At 40.6% G+C, this 16,903-nt stretch overlaps 1 protein-coding gene across 2 annotated transcripts in view; it reads left to right on the forward strand.

Annotated features, from left to right (window-relative positions):
* Positions 1–16,903, forward strand: part of LOC109399785 (synaptogenesis protein syg-1) — a 611,559-nt gene that overhangs the window by 164,554 nt on the left and 430,102 nt on the right. For both annotated transcript variants that reach the window (XM_062860224.1, XM_062860225.1), the window contains exon 4: positions 12,963–13,093. In XM_062860224.1, the coding sequence (XP_062716208.1) occupies positions 12,963–13,093 (131 nt within the window). The remainder of the gene's footprint in view (positions 1–12,962; positions 13,094–16,903) is intronic.

Raw genomic sequence — 16,903 nt, forward strand, 5'->3', positions numbered from 1 at the left:
ATCTAAGAACCAGTTCAGCGGTAGCTCGTCGGACGTGCGAGGATAACTGACTTTATATTCTCCGGAGACGACCCATCCAAATTCGGTATTCTGGAGCATCGGAAAGTCGTTACCGAGAGAAATACGATCGGATTGGATAACACGGAAAAAGTGGCTGGCACCTAAGATCATTTCGATGCCACTGGACACGGCGAAGGTTGGATCAGCGAGATTGATGTGCGGTGGTATCGGCCATTGACAATCATCGACGGACATCTGCGGTAGATGGCCAGTTATCGACGGGAGTACCAGCATCGAGCTTGTCACGGAAAATTGTGAAACATGAGAAATAACGGTAGGGTAGGCTTCATGCTCGACGATAGTGCTTTTGTTACCAATTCCATTGATGGTGATCGGCTGTGGCAATCGCATCTGAGGCAGGGTGAAGCTTCTCGCACAATTTGGCAGATACAAAGTTTTGTTGAGAGGCAGAATCCAGCAAGCAACGTGCAGTGATAATGCGGCCTCTATTGCTTCGAATATTCACGACCGTGGTCGGTAGGAAAACAGTTCCAGGCATCGCGGCTAGGGATCGCGAGACCAAAGCGCACTGACATTTCCCGGGGACGTCAGAAACACGGAGAAAATGATTGATGGGAGCAGCAGAGCTAGACGGTTGCTGAATTGAAATTGGTGACACGGACCTTGGTGAACCCGTTCTCGCGTTTATTTGATTGGCTTGTTAGGGTGCTATGAGCCAGGTTAAACCAGTTGGCGAGATGCTGCAAGTAGACTGGTGATCGCTGCTGTCAGTGTGAAGCATCGTGTTGTGATTGAGCAGACTCTGCATCGGGTTCCCGAACACGATTGGGCGAAATGGGTAGAGGAACGCAAACAGTTCATGCAAAGATTTTCTTTCCTTACCAAATCAGTCCGTTGACCAACGAAGAGCTCAGCAAGCATCGTTGGATAAATGTACGACTCGTGCTGAAAAAATCAACTTTTTGCAACTCGTTACATAAATAACTATTAAAATCTCCTTTTGCATCTTGAATTGCAGTGCACAATTTGGGTTCATAAGGAGGTCAAATTTTACATGAATCGTATTAAGACACATTCCACGCACTTCTACGCCAAGGGTGTGAAATTTCAAAGTGATTGTTTCGCCCCAGAGCGATTCCAAGCAACAGCATCAAAATTAAGGAAATTTTTTAATTCATAATTTTCTATTGAACTGAAACTTTGCACAGTTTTTCAGATCCATCTAAATCGCCATTTTTCGATATCAAATTTTTATTTTGAATCACGACTAACTTTTCAAAAGGGTGTATGTGAAAATGGTTCAACAATATTCAAAAATCTGCACAGCCAAAACGGTTCGTTCGATTGCTATGAACTTTTCAGCAAAGTTAGATAACTAAATGGTGATTCGTAAGAAAATATACACTGTGAAAAAAAATCTTTTTTAACAATAAAAAATATAATTTTTGCCACAAAAACTCAAATATCTCAAAACCCTATCTTTTTACCAACGTAATTTTTTTAGGGAAGACATTCCATTGTATTAGCAATCTACCATAAAAATTTGGTGATGGTAAACTAATAAACAAAAAAGTTATAACATATCAAACATTTCACAATTTTCACATCTGGTGATTTTTTTTTCTGTGTAAATTATTTTGGCCAGAAATCGCAGTTTGATGCTAATTTTATTACTCAGCAAAGTTAGATAACTAAATGGTGATTCCTAAGAAAATATACACTGTAAAAAAATCTTTTTTAACATTAAAAAAAATAATTTTTGTCACAAAAACTCAAATATCTCAAAACCCTTTCCTTTTACCAACGTAATTTTGTAGGGAAAACGGTCCATTGTATTAGCAATCTACCATAAAAATTTGGTGATGATAAACTAATAAATAAAAAAGTTATGACAATTCAAACAATTCACAATTTTCACATTTAGTAATATTTTTTTTCAGTGTAAATTATTTCGGCCGGAAATCGCAATTTGATGTTGATTTTATTGTTAATGGCCTTGCGTGAGTAACACAAGCTGTTTTTATTATGTATTATGTATATTATATGTACAGTAATGTTCCGATTTTATCACGCCCTCCGCGCATTAGTCGTTTATTCATTAATTTGCTGTTACATTTGAGGACAAGTGTTTTCCCTCTTCTTCAAGATGAATGTTGAAAGCGTGTTTTGCAACGTCAAAAATATTGAAATGGGTATAGGTGTTGAAGAATATTTCAAAGCATTTTTGAAAAGGGGCGTGATTAAATTGTTTAAACAGATGTCGCTGATGGTACGGTGGCATGACTCTCTGCACTTAGCCCTTCTGGCAATTTCTCAGTTGTTGTCGTTTTCGAACTTCCTGCGCCCTGCTTTACCGATGATATACAGATGGCTCGTTTGACAAAGTCTAGACGGCAGGACGTGCAAATCCGTAAATTTGTATTCAATGTGGACATTTGGGCATAACCAGTCTCTTCCAGTTTATCTATGATGCTTTCGGTGAGATTTCGTAATTCTTTTGAACATTTTTTTTTCGTCAAACGGTCTACAAGAGAGCGTTGAGTTGAAGACCTTTGAGAAAGCGACTGTTCATGTTGTTCGTTAGATTATAATAAACAAAATCACTTATTTGTTTTAACAGACTATTTCGGTGTTGTTTGCTTGGCTGAAGAAAGAATTTACTGTACAATTTTTAATATTCTACCTCTCATGCATTTGTTGTTGTTGAAGTTACTCGCATTCTTTCGATCATAAAGTCTGTTCTCTAGGAGGTAAATTTTTTTTGCTGATAAACTAGACGTATACGCGTATATAAAATTTTTATTATACAGCTTTTGCCTTAAAAATAAGTTTAATTCAATTTTTCTTATAACAGCTTTTCTTACAACAGCTTTTCAACACTATCAAGGGATTTTTTCACCAGTCACGTACAATAAAAAGTATGACACTCTCAATATTTTTGATCACAACACTGGACCGCGTCTAAGTTTCAAATAGATACTATAGTAATTATGAATAATCAAACAAAAATATCATGAAAACAACTTGTTTAATTCAGGCGGTAGCTTTTACAATAAAATCAGCATCAAAATATAATTCTCGAAATAATTTACACAGGAAAAAAAATTTTTTTGTTACTAAATGTAAAAATTGTGAAATGTTTGGAATGTCATAACTTTTTTGTTTATCAGTTTACCATCACCAAAATTTTATGGTAGATAGCTGATATAATTGGCCATTTCCCCTAAAAAATTGACGTTGGTAAAAAGATAGGGTTTTGAGATATTTGAGTTTTTGTGACAAAGATCATATTTTTTTAAAGTAAAAAAATAAATTTTTTACAGTGTATATTTTCTAAGGAATCATCATTTAGTTATCTAACTTTGCTGAAAAATTCACAACAATCGAACAATCCGTTTTTGCTGAACAGCTTTTAGAATATTTTTGAACTATTTTCGCATACACCCTTTTGAAAAGTTAGTCGTGAATGAATATGAAGTTTTAATATCGAAAAATTGCGATTTAGATGAAATTGAAAAACTGTGCAAAGTTTCATATATTTTTGAAATGGTCGCTCAGGATCGACTGACATGACTCCGTGGAATTCCTCCCCAAGCTTTCCAGCATATGAAAAAGGGTAGATTCAATCTTAGGAAAACCATTTGTTTTACTTAAAATTTGACTGGTAGCGTTTTAAAATAGCTAGGTGAAGTAACAGCATTTTATGTAAGAAAAATGTAATTTTTCATTGATCATTTTAAAATATGCCTGCTTGCATGTTAAAGTTCGAAAGCATCAAACCTATTTTTTATTAATGTAGTATAATAACGTATATTTTATACATCAAAATAAAACTTTTCATAAAAATGGGTTTTGATATGTTTTAAGCACTTTTTGCAATAGCCGCAATTTAATGGTGTCCCGTTACGAAAATAGTATATTTGTTGTAATAACGAATTTATTACGAACTTTAGAAAAATGATTTTCAGGATTCTCTTAGTACTCATGGAGACCTTTCTTCCAACATATGGGTTACCTTGATCGACGCGTTATTTATTTATTTATTTATTTATTCTCTTTACATCAACAGACAATGTTGTCCCAATGATGGTTAAAACTATTTGATACTACCAACTATAACAGATAACACAAACTCAAAATCACTATTCGTCAGCATTTGTACAAAATATCACAGAAAAATTACGTCTGATTGTTGCACGAGACAAATTAAAATCGAAACCGGTTGTTGCCCTATTAAACACTCGAAGAGCACCATGAATAGCAATATTCTGACCGTAGTCGGTTCGTTGGAGCGGTAATCTCAGCATATAATTGTTTCGTAACGCTCTTGGACGGACGTTCAAATCAACTGCCGCCAGAATTGCTGGGCAGTCTGTTCTTCCTCGAATTGTGTCAGCCACAAACATAGCCCTGGCGATATTTCGGCGCGCCTGGAGAGTTTCCAACTGGATCAAACGACATCTACTCTCATAGCTCGGTAATCTAAACGGATCCTGCCATGGAAGTCGACGGAGAGCAAAACGTATGAAGCGGCGCTGAACCGATTCGATCCTGTCCATACCGTTCTGGTGATACGGATACCAGACGACCGAGCAGTACTCTAGGGTTGAGCGGACGAGTGAACAGTACAGCGACTTGAGGCAATATACGTTGCTGAAATTCTTGGCGATGCGAAAAACAAAACCCATTGTTCTGGAGGCTTTTTCTACTACGTACGATACATGTTGTTTGAATGTCAGCTGAGTGTCAATGATTACTCCCAAATCCTTCACATGGTCGACACGTTGAATTTCACAGCCATTAAGCTTATACGAGATGATGATCGGCTGGCGAATGTGGTAAAAAGATATTACGGAACATTTGTTTGGATTAACGACCATGCCATTCAAATCGCACCAATCCGCGAAAATATTGAGCTCTTCCTGAAGACGTAGGGTATCGCGCCACTTGGGCGGTGGCTTCTATATTCGTCTGTTTTCCACTATAACTCAGTCAATTTTGAACCAATTGACTTGAAATGTTGTACACGGGTAGAGACTATACCTATCTCACCACATTCCAAAAGTTGTGTCAATTGGTTCAAATTTGACTGAGTTATACTGGAAAACAGACGAATATAGAAGCCACCGCCCAAGTGGCGCGATTCCCTTTTGCATCATAAACGGAGCAAATCTTCAAGTAGATTTTCAAATCGTCCGCGAATGATAGTTTAGGGCCTTTAATTGCGTAGTTGACGTCGTTGAAATATAGCAGAAAAAGTAGTGGCCCCAGATGGCTACCTTGTGGGATACCAGATGGAGCCGGAAACTCATTCGACACGGAGCCTTCGACGGTGACTGTCAGCTTACGACCGACGAGGTACGAATTAATCCATCTCAAAACACTACCGTCGACACCAAGCCTTTCCAACTTAGCAATCGTTATAGCGTGACTGATTTTATCGAAGGCTGCAGACAAATCCGTATAGATGACATCCGTTTGGACTCTCTCTGCAAAGCTTTCCGCAATGTACGTGGTAAGACACAAGAGGTTAGTCGAGGTCGACCTACCTGAGATGAACCCATGTTGGTCGTCACTCAGATATTGTTTGCAATGTGCGAGAAGTGGGTCCATAACTACAAGTTCAAACAGCTTGGAGATTGCGCACAGTGATGTGATACCGCGATAGTTGCAGACGTTCCTGCGATCACCTTTCTTGTGAACGGGAAACATAACGGCGGTTTTCCAAACCGACGGGAATTCACCACTTGACAAGGACAGGCTGAATACGTGCTGCAGAGGAGTCAGGAGATTTTCAATGAACCTCTTCACAAAAACGGATGGGATTCCGTCAGGGCCAGAGTTGCTTGATGACTTTAACGACGAGGCGGCTCTGAAAATCATGGCATTGTCGATGTCAAGTCTGTATAGACTACTTTCAGTCATTAACGGAACATTGCAAGCGGCTTGATGAATTTGACGATCGGGAATGACTTGATTGTTGAAAGTGCTGGCAAACTTGTCGGCAAAAAACTGGCAGATGTCATCGGGGTCACGGGAGATTTTTTCGTTGAAGGTCATGGTTGAAGGAAAGCCAGCCTCTTTCCGTTGGCTGTTAACGTACTTCCAGAAGGACTTGGGCCGAATCCTCAGATTCCGTTGGAGGTTTTCCTGGTACCGTCGGAAGCTCAGGCGGCTACTCAAATGGTATGCGGTGTTTAGTCTCTTGTAATGGTCTCGCAGCGAAACTGTCCGATATTTCGAGTACTTCTTAAGAGCAGCTTTCTTCGTGGACTTCAGTACACGAAGCTCACGAGTCATCCACGGTTTGTTGTTCAGGAAAGCTTTCTTAGGTACATGTCGCTCAATCACATGACCCAGGATGTGCGAGAGTGTCTGAGCAGCATTGTTCACATTACGTTCGTCGAGGACAGCGGTCCAATCGATGGCAGATAGGAATTCAATAATGCTTTGCTGGTCAGCATTACGAAAGTCGTAAAACACGGGAGCGACAGTTATCATTTTGCTTGAACAATGATCGTCGAGTGTGAGGACTAATGGAGGATGGTGATTCACATGTTTGACCAGTGGGACTGGAGCAATGGAGATAGCTGGGGCGACATCTCGAGCACTCACGAAACAGAGATCAAGACAGCGACCATTTTCATTGGTAATGTAATTCAGGCCAAACATGTCTAAAGGTCCTATCTGCAGAAGAGAGGCTCTCATTGGTTTCCCTCTCTTTCGTTAATATCTCAGCTGTTTATTTGTATTATGATTGTCTCCTTGCATTGAACGATGGTCAAAACAATCTTCTTTTGATTTGTACTGCAAAAATAGTTGAAAAGTGTTCCATTGCATTGCAATAATTGAAAGAGAAAGTGAACAAAGAGAGCCTCTCAAATGCAGATAGGACGTATTGAAATGTTTGGCCTGAATTGATTTGTCGTAACGTGGCGGAGCTATAACTATCTAAAAGTTTGGATGCACCTACTTTCAACATAGATCGATCGGGATCGGGGTGTAGAAACCCATTGCAGGACGATTTCCAAGAGATTTCCGGTAAGTTGAAATCTCCAATGATTATGATTTCGTCGACCGCATTAGCCTTTTCAATAACCGCCGCTAACGATCGGGAATGAGTGTCGATTAAGGCGGTGTCACGGGTTCGATCAGGGGGCACATAGACAACACACAGAAACACCTTGCGATTTGTAAGCTGGATACACGCCCATTGCTGTTCTACACTATCCCAGTCGTCATTGTTTAAAACTCTAGTTTTGAACATCTTTTTGGTAGCTATGAGAACGCCGCCACCAGTTGATTTGCGACTGTTTCGAGGTCCACGATCACAGCGACAAACTTCGTATTCCGTACTAAAAACCTGTCCAGAGAGAGTTCGTGAGTCCAACCACGTTTCGGTTAGAACGATGATGTCGTAACACCCATCGGATATTGCGAGAAGGTATTCGTCCACGCGTTTTGATAGTAGATCAATACACCATCGTGATGATCTCGCCTTGCTATCAAGGATTTGGAGGAACCTGTCATCGGGCATCGGAAGGTAGTCGCTACTTCCGGCAAGACCATGACTTCAGCACCAGGAGGACCCCGCCTAGCTGGGGCCTTGAAACCCCTTTTCGATCCCACGGAGTCCAAAATGGGGAGTGTGAGGTAATCACGCGACCATGACGGACCAACTATTGCCAACCGGGAGTCTCCAGTCGTTATCCTCCAGTGGTCGTACAATCGAGCGTCGGTGAGAGCGTCCTTCGGGATGCGCCTATATCCAATACCGTGTTCCGGAGATCCCGGGGCCTCGAAAATGGAAAAAGGTTCAAGAAGCGAGTTTCTTGTATTCAAATCGTACTTGCCTAGAAGTCGGTTTCGGAAGACCCCTTCTTCCAACTCACGCGCAGGACCGGGACGGCTGATGGTCGCTGGCAGGAAGGGCTCGACTGCGGTGAGAGGAATTGGGGCTTCCTTAGTGCTAATGGCAAGTGTGCGTCCCGGTGTCATGATTGGAGATGATGGCCGTTCTTGCATTATTGAAGTCAAACTAGAAGTAACGGATGGTACAGCGCACGAGGTGATCAAAAGAGTCGAGTACTTGCCTGTAGTTGAAGTTTGGAAGACCCCGTCTTCCATCTCACACGCAGGACCGGGACGGCTGATGGTCGCTGGCGGGAAGGGCTCGACTGCGGCAAGAGGAATAGGGGCTTCCATGTGGCTTGCGGCAAATCTGCGTCCCGGTATCCAAATTGTTGAAGACAAACACGCAAGGGTTGATGACGTTGAACTAGAAGCAGGCGTTACAATGGGTGCGTAGATATGGTGTCCCGTTACGAAAATTTAAAAGACATTCATAAGTGGATAAATAAGTTTGGTTTGATCAAATATTTAACCAAAAATCTGTAACCATGATGAAATGCTATTATGGGGTGTATATATTTGCATTATCCTTCTTGGTGTAACGCCCCTACTGGAACAAAGCCCTTTTATCAGCTCTCTACGAAAACTACGTAAACAAAGGGCTGGTAATCTGGTGGATTAGTATAAAAAGTGATATTTTATTAAGTTTTGTGATGACAGCATACTCTTTAAATGCTATAAGCTTTTTTACATGTGCAATGAATTACCACCATGATTTATAAAAAGGTTTATACAATCACACAGCGTTGAAAACTTGAAGATCCCGAAGTGATGGTTGGTATTCCTTCTTTACTCCATTCATCACCGTATAATTCACTTGACGACAAACATATTTTGAAGCTTGTGTTATTATTGAAAACAAAAAAGTGTAAAATGCATCACGAAAATGACGTTGCATTACTTTTTTTGACAACATAAGTTAGTAACCATTGATTGAAAGTCTAATGACCTCCCTCTTGTCATTTTGGTAGAAAAACTTCTCTTTCTTCTCGAAATTCGTTTGTTTGTATCGTTACTGGTTAGCTGAATATCAACGGAAAGCCCCCATAACCCCATCCCCTCCAAAAAAATCTCTCTAACCTCGACCAAACGGCAAGTTCAACGGTTCCCCAAAACTAACATAGAATAAATGAAAAATCCCCTTAAAAATGTAGAATTTGTTCCAAATGAAATTGGCTCCTTTATTCCCATGGCGCATGAACCTTCAAATAAATGATTAAATAAAAAAAATGATAAGAAATTTTACAATCGATAGAACCAGTTAGAAAAATAAACGATATAAAAATTAAATATTTGACAGGATGTGTAGACTGGACTACTAAATAAGAGTCCTCGCTTTTATACTTATTTATTCGGTAGGATGATGCTGACAATAAAACTGTTTCTGAGTATCTTGTGCCATTGATGCCTGTTTTGCCAAATGACCAAATGTTTTGCCAGGTGTTACGGAGCGGCCATATCAGTTGATGCATACTTAAGTCAATTTTTTCTATCCCATTCTTTCGAAATCATGAAGATTGATACGTCGCTCGGCATGTTTTGGTTGCAAACCAGAAATGTCCCCGATAGCACCCCCGTGGAACCTGCGCTATATGTTCCGGGTGACCATATTAGTTGATACATACACCCGATTCTTTTTTTTTTGCACGAAAAACCATGCAAAAAAGTTACATCATTTCTCGACGAATCATGCAAAAATAAGAGTTTATTTCTTTTGTTTGTATTTTTTTTTTGCACGGCCGTGCAAAAAAAATCCGTGCAAATCATGAATCGGATGTAGAATCTTGTACCATTTGGCCAGGTGTACCTATTTTGGGCACTTGCCGCTATAACTAAGTCAATTTTAAATCGATTGATTTGAATCTTTGTACAGAGTTACATACTGTACATGCATAACTCTATACAAAAATTAAAATCAATTTATAATGGCAAGTGCCCAAAATAGGTACACCTGCCCAAATGGTACAAGACCCTATTTCAGCCTATCGTTTCTGACTCAGTCATTCGAAATCATGAATATTGATATGTCGCACGGCATGTTTAGATTGAAAACCAGAAGTGTTCCCAATGAGGCCCCGCGGAACCTGTCACGGGGATCCGGATGGACCCACCAATTCAAGTCTGGTTATCGCAGTTGTGTTTCACTGTTCGCAACAAAAATTTCGCTGAAAATCGATGGTTCAAACACAACAACACACGAAATAATCACTTTTAGCCATTTTGGCAACCTCCTGACCTCAGCGTAATCCGGAATATCGCCGAAATGGTTCCGGATATTGCATGGCCACATGAGTATAATAAACTAGCACCAATTTATGATCAATTAAGGGCGACTTCAAAAAAATCGGATGAAAATCGACGAAATGTCAGCATTTTGAAAATGAGTTGTCGGGGTTCGGGTACGTGAAGGCTAAATAAAACTCGAAACAGGTTCCCCAGAGCCCATTCCGATGGCCACCATAGGGCCAGAGCGGGTTTCAAGGCCTATTTGTGTCTTGCCGGATAGCTACCATCTGTCTGAAAAACATTGCCGAAGACACCAACATTCTATCTTGCAAAGCATTTGATCTACAACCAGATGTCTTTCACCGTAACAGGACACCATTTGCAAAACACTGTTTTCACGCGAGCGTAACGCTGCGCTCCCAAAACTAAATCAAGAATATACAGGGGATAGACAAAATGATCGGGACAGGCAAAATTTTCACTTTTCAAAAAATGTTCAACTAGCTGTAACTTTTCGAAAAGTGCATCAAATATTCTCAAATTTTTACTGTAAGTTCATCAACTAGTTGTGTATCAGTGGTCCAAATTTGGAAAAGATCGGGCCATTCTTCACAAAGTTAGTAAGATTCATGAAAAAGGAGTAATTATCCGATAGCCAACTTTGAGCTGTTGTATCTCCGGATTCAATTAACCGAATGCAATTAAATTTTGACCATTTATGACTTATATAATAAGCTCTGAAAAACGTTTGACACAACTATTAATTATTAACAAGAGAAAAAGTTATAGCGATTTTATTTATTTTATGATTTTTTAGTAAATTAGTCTATTTTTAATATGCATCCCAATACTTTTTCTATTGAGTGAAGGCTATGTTGTTTCTTTCCTTCAAAACATGTTGATATTGAAGACAATTAGAGGGAATTTAAATGAGCTTTAACTAGCATCTTGAGTTTTGAAACGATGTTGAAGTTTTAGAAAATTTTGTGTTTTATTAGAAGAATAAACTAAACGTAATAGTTTTCTTTTGTATTAAGAATTTTAAGTTGTGTCAAAAGTTTTTCAAAGTTCACTATATAAGTCATAAATAGACAAAATTTCATTGCATTCGGTTCATTCAATCCGGAGATATAACAGCTCAAAGTTGGCTATCGGATAATTACACCTTTTTCAATAATATTTATAACTTCGTGGAGAATTGCCCGATCTTTTCCAAATTTTGTCCACTGATACACATCTAGTTTATCAACTTACAGTGAAAATTTGAGAATATTTGATGCTCTTTTTGAAAAGTTACAGCTAGATGAACATTTTTTGAAAAGTGAAAATTTTGCCTGTCCCGATCATTTTGTCTATCCCCTGTACATATCCTAAACCATACATTTCTCAGTAAAATTCACTTCAGCAATCTTGTTCACATCAATCCAAAGAAGAAATGTCTAGAAGACTCTATTATTCAAAACCTCTTAACAGAGCAGATATACGCATTTCAGTATGAAAATTTTAAAAAGAAGATTTCTGCGATGGTGTCGCGTTACGAAATGTAACATGTTATATAAAGTAAATTGGAACCAAAACCCTATAGAACAAGTATTGCATCAGGAAGTACATCTAATAAGCTTGTTATAAAACCTGTTAAACCATATGGTCATGAACATTAAATTCGATTACAGATGTCATTCGTTCACGAAAGTTAGTTCCTCGCGGTGTCCCGTTACGCTGGAATGTGTCTTAAGCGTATAAGTGTTCTTAGGATCAGCTAATGTCAACGTAAAAATTATGAGTACATATTCGACGAGAAAGGCACTACCACCACTAGGTGGATTAATCTGGTTTTTAGGGTTAACCATTACCAAACCTCCAAACGCTACCCCAAGAGTAACAATTTGAGAAACAAATATTCAGTATAAAACACTTTCAGAAGAAATTTTTTTGGCTACGCCGCTATTGTTAATCTACGACTCAAATTTAATGTACATGATATCATTATTTACGAAATGTGAGTGTCAAACAAAAAAAGTATCATTGATCGTCGAAAATCCCTCTAACTGTAAATTTCTGGCTACATCACTGTACTCAAATATCTCGGTTTCGTTAATTAAATTATTTTTTTTTCTAAAAATTTTCGATGGGTCAGCCAAGATGTTTTGACAATTCCTCAAGGGGGTCGCCACCACAAAAAGATTGGGAACCCCAGTTCTATCCAAACGTCAACTGTACAATGTCAGTGTGAACCGACTGCGAATCGAACCCGCCATGGTCGTGCTGAATACCCGTGCACTAACCACATCGGCTAACAGGACCCTCCTTCCCTTCCATAACACTGACCTAGATATTTCCCACACTTCCCTCAGGAAAGATGTTATCCACCATCAATATTTATTTTCCTTAGCTTAAGCTTCCTCTCCCCGAAACGATTCGACTACCCATCCTTTCCCGGAAGCCAAGCCCTATCTGCATTTAATTTTAATGCGAACAACTTTTTTTGCGAGATTCCTTTTTCTTCCGAACCGAATGATGCAATTCCCCGAAACCGGTCTCGGTAGCTGCCCTATCTCCTATGAAAATGATATGGATATTTCCGCTCCGAGGGGGTTCCACCCACCCCTCGCCCTGTCGCTTTCCGCCACGCCACTATCAGTTAGATTGTTATTTTTTCTTCGGGGGTCCTTGCAGACACCGCTCCGCACCGGCTCAGCGGATGACCGTCTTTTCTTTTACTGCACACCGCCATCACTTTCCATTTGGCCCGTAACACTTACGGATTTTTTTTTTCATTCGCTCTGTTTTTCTTCCTCTTGCAGATCTTCCCACGCTGAAGCTCGAGCTGGGCACGAACATGAACCCGGAAGACATCGAGGAAGGAGATGACGTGTACTTTGAATGTAAAGTGAATGCAAATCCGTCTGCATACAAAGTGGTGTGGAAGCATAATGTGAGTATCCCATTTCCGATTTCTTGTGGCTGGGTGAAAGAGGGGGAATGCTGAAAGAAAAGAATCCGACGCCATTCTTTCGCTTCTGGTTCGATTTTTGTCTTCGCCACCGTTGATGATAGCCAAGCGGCGCGGATGAAGACGTTCGTCGCAGTGGACGACGACGATGAGAAGCGATAAAAGTAGTGTTAGTTTTGGATGGGATTTCTTTAACGATCCACTAGGTGAGACGGGAAAAATATTTGCCGGTAAAAACTGCTCGTTTCCAGCTGTCTAAGCGTTTGAGTACCTTCCACAAACCGTTATCGGAAATTACTTTGTGGGAGAAATTGACTTTTTTCAAGTTGGTTAGTCATATTCGTTCTTCAAGGAAAATTTAATTCGTAAGATGAAAGTTTTCACTGCCCGCAGGCTTCACTTTAAAGTCAAGAAGACGGTAAAAGTTTGTTCTTGCACATGAAATGTGTAGCTAACTGTGCCGAACCACCCCAAACGAACATGTGGCTCATCACCATCCAAACCGTAAAGTGGGTCAAATAAATCCCTCCAGCCTGCAGCATCCAGCTCTCCCAAAGCTTCCTCCACGAGGCGGGCGTACGAAAATTTCTAAATGGCAGACACGTAGCACCGGCTACATTGCCGTAGCCATATCGAAATATGTATCCATAGCCGTTTATCTCGTGCACATACTGGTTAAGGGTATGCGCCCAAGCAACACACATGTTATATAAAAGTTACGACAGCGCAAGTTTTGGTTATATAAAAGTTAATTAGACGTAATTCAAACAAAATGTTGGAATAACGTTAAATAAACTTCTATACAACCAAAACTTGCGCTGTCGTAACTTTTATATAACATGTGTGTTGCTTGGGCGATACATTGCTGTTCAAGTAAGTGGAGGAAACAATCCAAGTGGAACTATTGAGGAATTTTCTTATGGGATTTCTTGAAGATTGGAAGAACTTCTGAAGGAATTCCTGGACGAACGTCAGGAAGAATTCCTTGGGAACGCCAGGAGGAATGCCTGGAGCTAATCATGGAGGAATCCCTGAAGGAACTCCGTAAGGAATTTCTAAAGGAATCTCTGTAGGTAGGAGGAATTCCTGGTACAGTTCTTAAAGGAAACTCTGGAAGAGTTTCTGGAGGAGTTCCTGGTAGAATTCCTGAACGAACTTTTTGTGCTCTTCCTGGACGAATTCGTGGAGAAATTCCTGGAGGAATACCTGGTGGAATTCCTGGAAGAATTCCTGGAGGAATTTCGGATGGAAATTCTTGAGGAATCTCTGGAGTTATTCCTGGTGGCATTCCTGAAGGCATTTCTGAATGCATTCATGGAGGAATTCCTGGTGGATGTCCTGGAAAAATTGCTGGTGTAATTCATGGAGGAATTCCTGGTGAAATTCCTGGTGGAGTTCCTGGAGAAATTCCTGGAGGAATTCGTAGAGGTATTCTAGGAGGTATTCCTGGATAAATTCCTGGTGGAATTCCTGGTGGAACTCCTGGAAGAATTCCTGGACAAACGTCTGGAAGAATTCCTGGATAAGCGCCGAGAGGAATGCCTGGAGCAATTCGTGGAGGAATTCCGTGAAGATTTTCTGAGGGAATCTCTGCGGGAATCCTGGAGGAATTCCAGGAAGAATGTCTGGTAAAATACCTGGAGGAGGGATCTCTGGAGAAGTTCCTGGAGGAAGCTCTGGAGGAGTTCCTGGAGGAGTTCCTGGAAGAATTCCTAAACGAATTTCTTGTGTAATTCCTGGACGAATTCGTGAAGAAATTTCTGGAGGAATTCCTGAAAATATTTCTGGAGGAATTCCTAAAGGTATTCCTGGAGGAATTCCTGAAGGTATTCCTGGAGGAATTCCTGAAGGTATTCCTGGAGGAATTCCTGAAGGTATTCCTGGAGGAATTCCTGAAGACATTCCTGGAGAAATTCCTAGTGAAATTCCTGAAGGAATTCTTGGTGGAATACCTGGAGGAATTTTTAATGGAATTCTTGGTGGAATCCCTGGAGGAATTCCTAATGGAATTCCTGGAGGAATTCCTACTGGAATTCCTGGAGGAATTCCTAAAAGAATTCCAGGAGGAATTCCTAGTGGAATTCCTGGAGGAATTCCTGCAGGAATTTCTAGTGGAACTCCTGGAGGAATTCCTAGTGGAATTCCTGGAGGAATTCCCGGTGGAATTCCTGGTGGAATTCCTAGTGGAATTCCTAGAGGAATTCCTAGTGGAATTCCTGGAGGAATTCCTAGTGGAATTCCTGGAGGAATTCCTAGGGGAATTCCTGGAGGAATTCCTAGGGGAATTCCTGGAGGAATTCCTAGTGGAATTCCTGGAGGAATTCCTAGTGAAATTCCTGGAGAAATTCCTAGTGTAATTGCTGGAGGAATTCCTACTGGAATTCCTGGAGGAATTCCTAGTGGAATTCTTGGAGGAATTCCTGGTGGAATTATTGGAGGAATTCCTAGTGGAATTCCTAGTGAAATTCCTGGAGGAATTCCTAGTGGAATTCCTAGTGAAATTCCTGGAGGAATTCCTAGTGGAATTCGTGGAGAATCCCTGGAGTTATTCCTAGTGGAATTTCTGGAGAAATTCCTAGTGGAATTCCTGGAGGAATTCCTAGTGGAATTCCTGGAGGAATTCCTAGTGGAATTCCTGGAGGAATTCCTAGTGGAATCCCTGGAGGAATTCCTAGTGGAATTCCGGGAGGAATTCCTAGTGGAATTCCGGGAGGAATTCCTAGTGGAATTCCGGGAGGAATTCCTAGTGGAATTCCGGGAGGAATTCCTAGTGTAATTCCTGGAGGAATTCCTAGTGGAATTCCTGGAGGAATTCCTAGTGGAATTCCTGGAGGAATTCCTAGGGGAATTCCTGGAGGAATTCCTAGTGGAATTCCTGGAGGAATTCCTAGTGGAATTCCTGGAGGAATTCCTAGTGGAATTCCTGGAGGAATTCCTAGTGGAATTCCTGGAGGAATTCCTAGTGGAATTCCTGGAGGAATTCCTAGTGGAATTCCTGGAGGAATTCCTAGTGGAATTCCTGGAGGAATTCCTAGTGGAATTCCTGGAGGAATTCCTAGTGGAATTCCTGGAGGAATTCCTAGTGGAATTCCTGGAGGAATTCCTAGTGGAATTCCTGGAGGAATTCCTAGTGGAATTCCTGGAGGAATTCCTAGTGGAATTTCTGGAGGAATTCTGTGGAATTTCCGGAGGAAGTCTGTGGAATTTCCCGAGGAATTCTGTGGAATTTCCGGAGGAATTCTGTGGAATTTCTGGAGGAATTCTGTTGAATTTCCGGAGGAATTCTGTGGAATTTCCGGAGGAATTCCTGTGGAATTTCCGGAGGAATTCCTGTGGAATTTCTGGAAGAATTCCAGTGGAATTTCCGGAGGATTTCCTGTGGAATTTCTGAAAGAATTCCTGTGGAATTTTTGAAAGAATTCCTGTGGAATTTCTGGAGAAATTCCTGTTGAATTTCTAGAGGATTTCCTGTGGAATATTTGGAGGTGTTCCTGGAGGATTACTGGATGAACTACTGGATGAATGCCTAGTGGAAATCCTGGAGGATTTCTTGTAGGAATTTCTGGAAGAATTCCTGTGCAAATCCTGGAAGAATTCCTGGAGGAATTCCTAGAAGAATTTTTAGAGGAATTCCTGGAAGAATTCGTGAAAGAATTCCTGGAAGAATTCCTGGTGGAATTCCTGAAGGAATTTCTGGAGGAGTTCTTGGAAGAGTTCTTGGAGGAATTTCTGAAGGAATTTTTGGAAGAATTCCTGGAAGAATTCTTGGAAGAATTCCTGGAAGAATTCTTG

This window comes from Aedes albopictus, chromosome 3, assembly GCF_035046485.1.
Source record: "Aedes albopictus strain Foshan chromosome 3, AalbF5, whole genome shotgun sequence".
In the NCBI taxonomy this organism is placed as follows: Eukaryota; Metazoa; Arthropoda; class Insecta; order Diptera; family Culicidae; genus Aedes; species Aedes albopictus.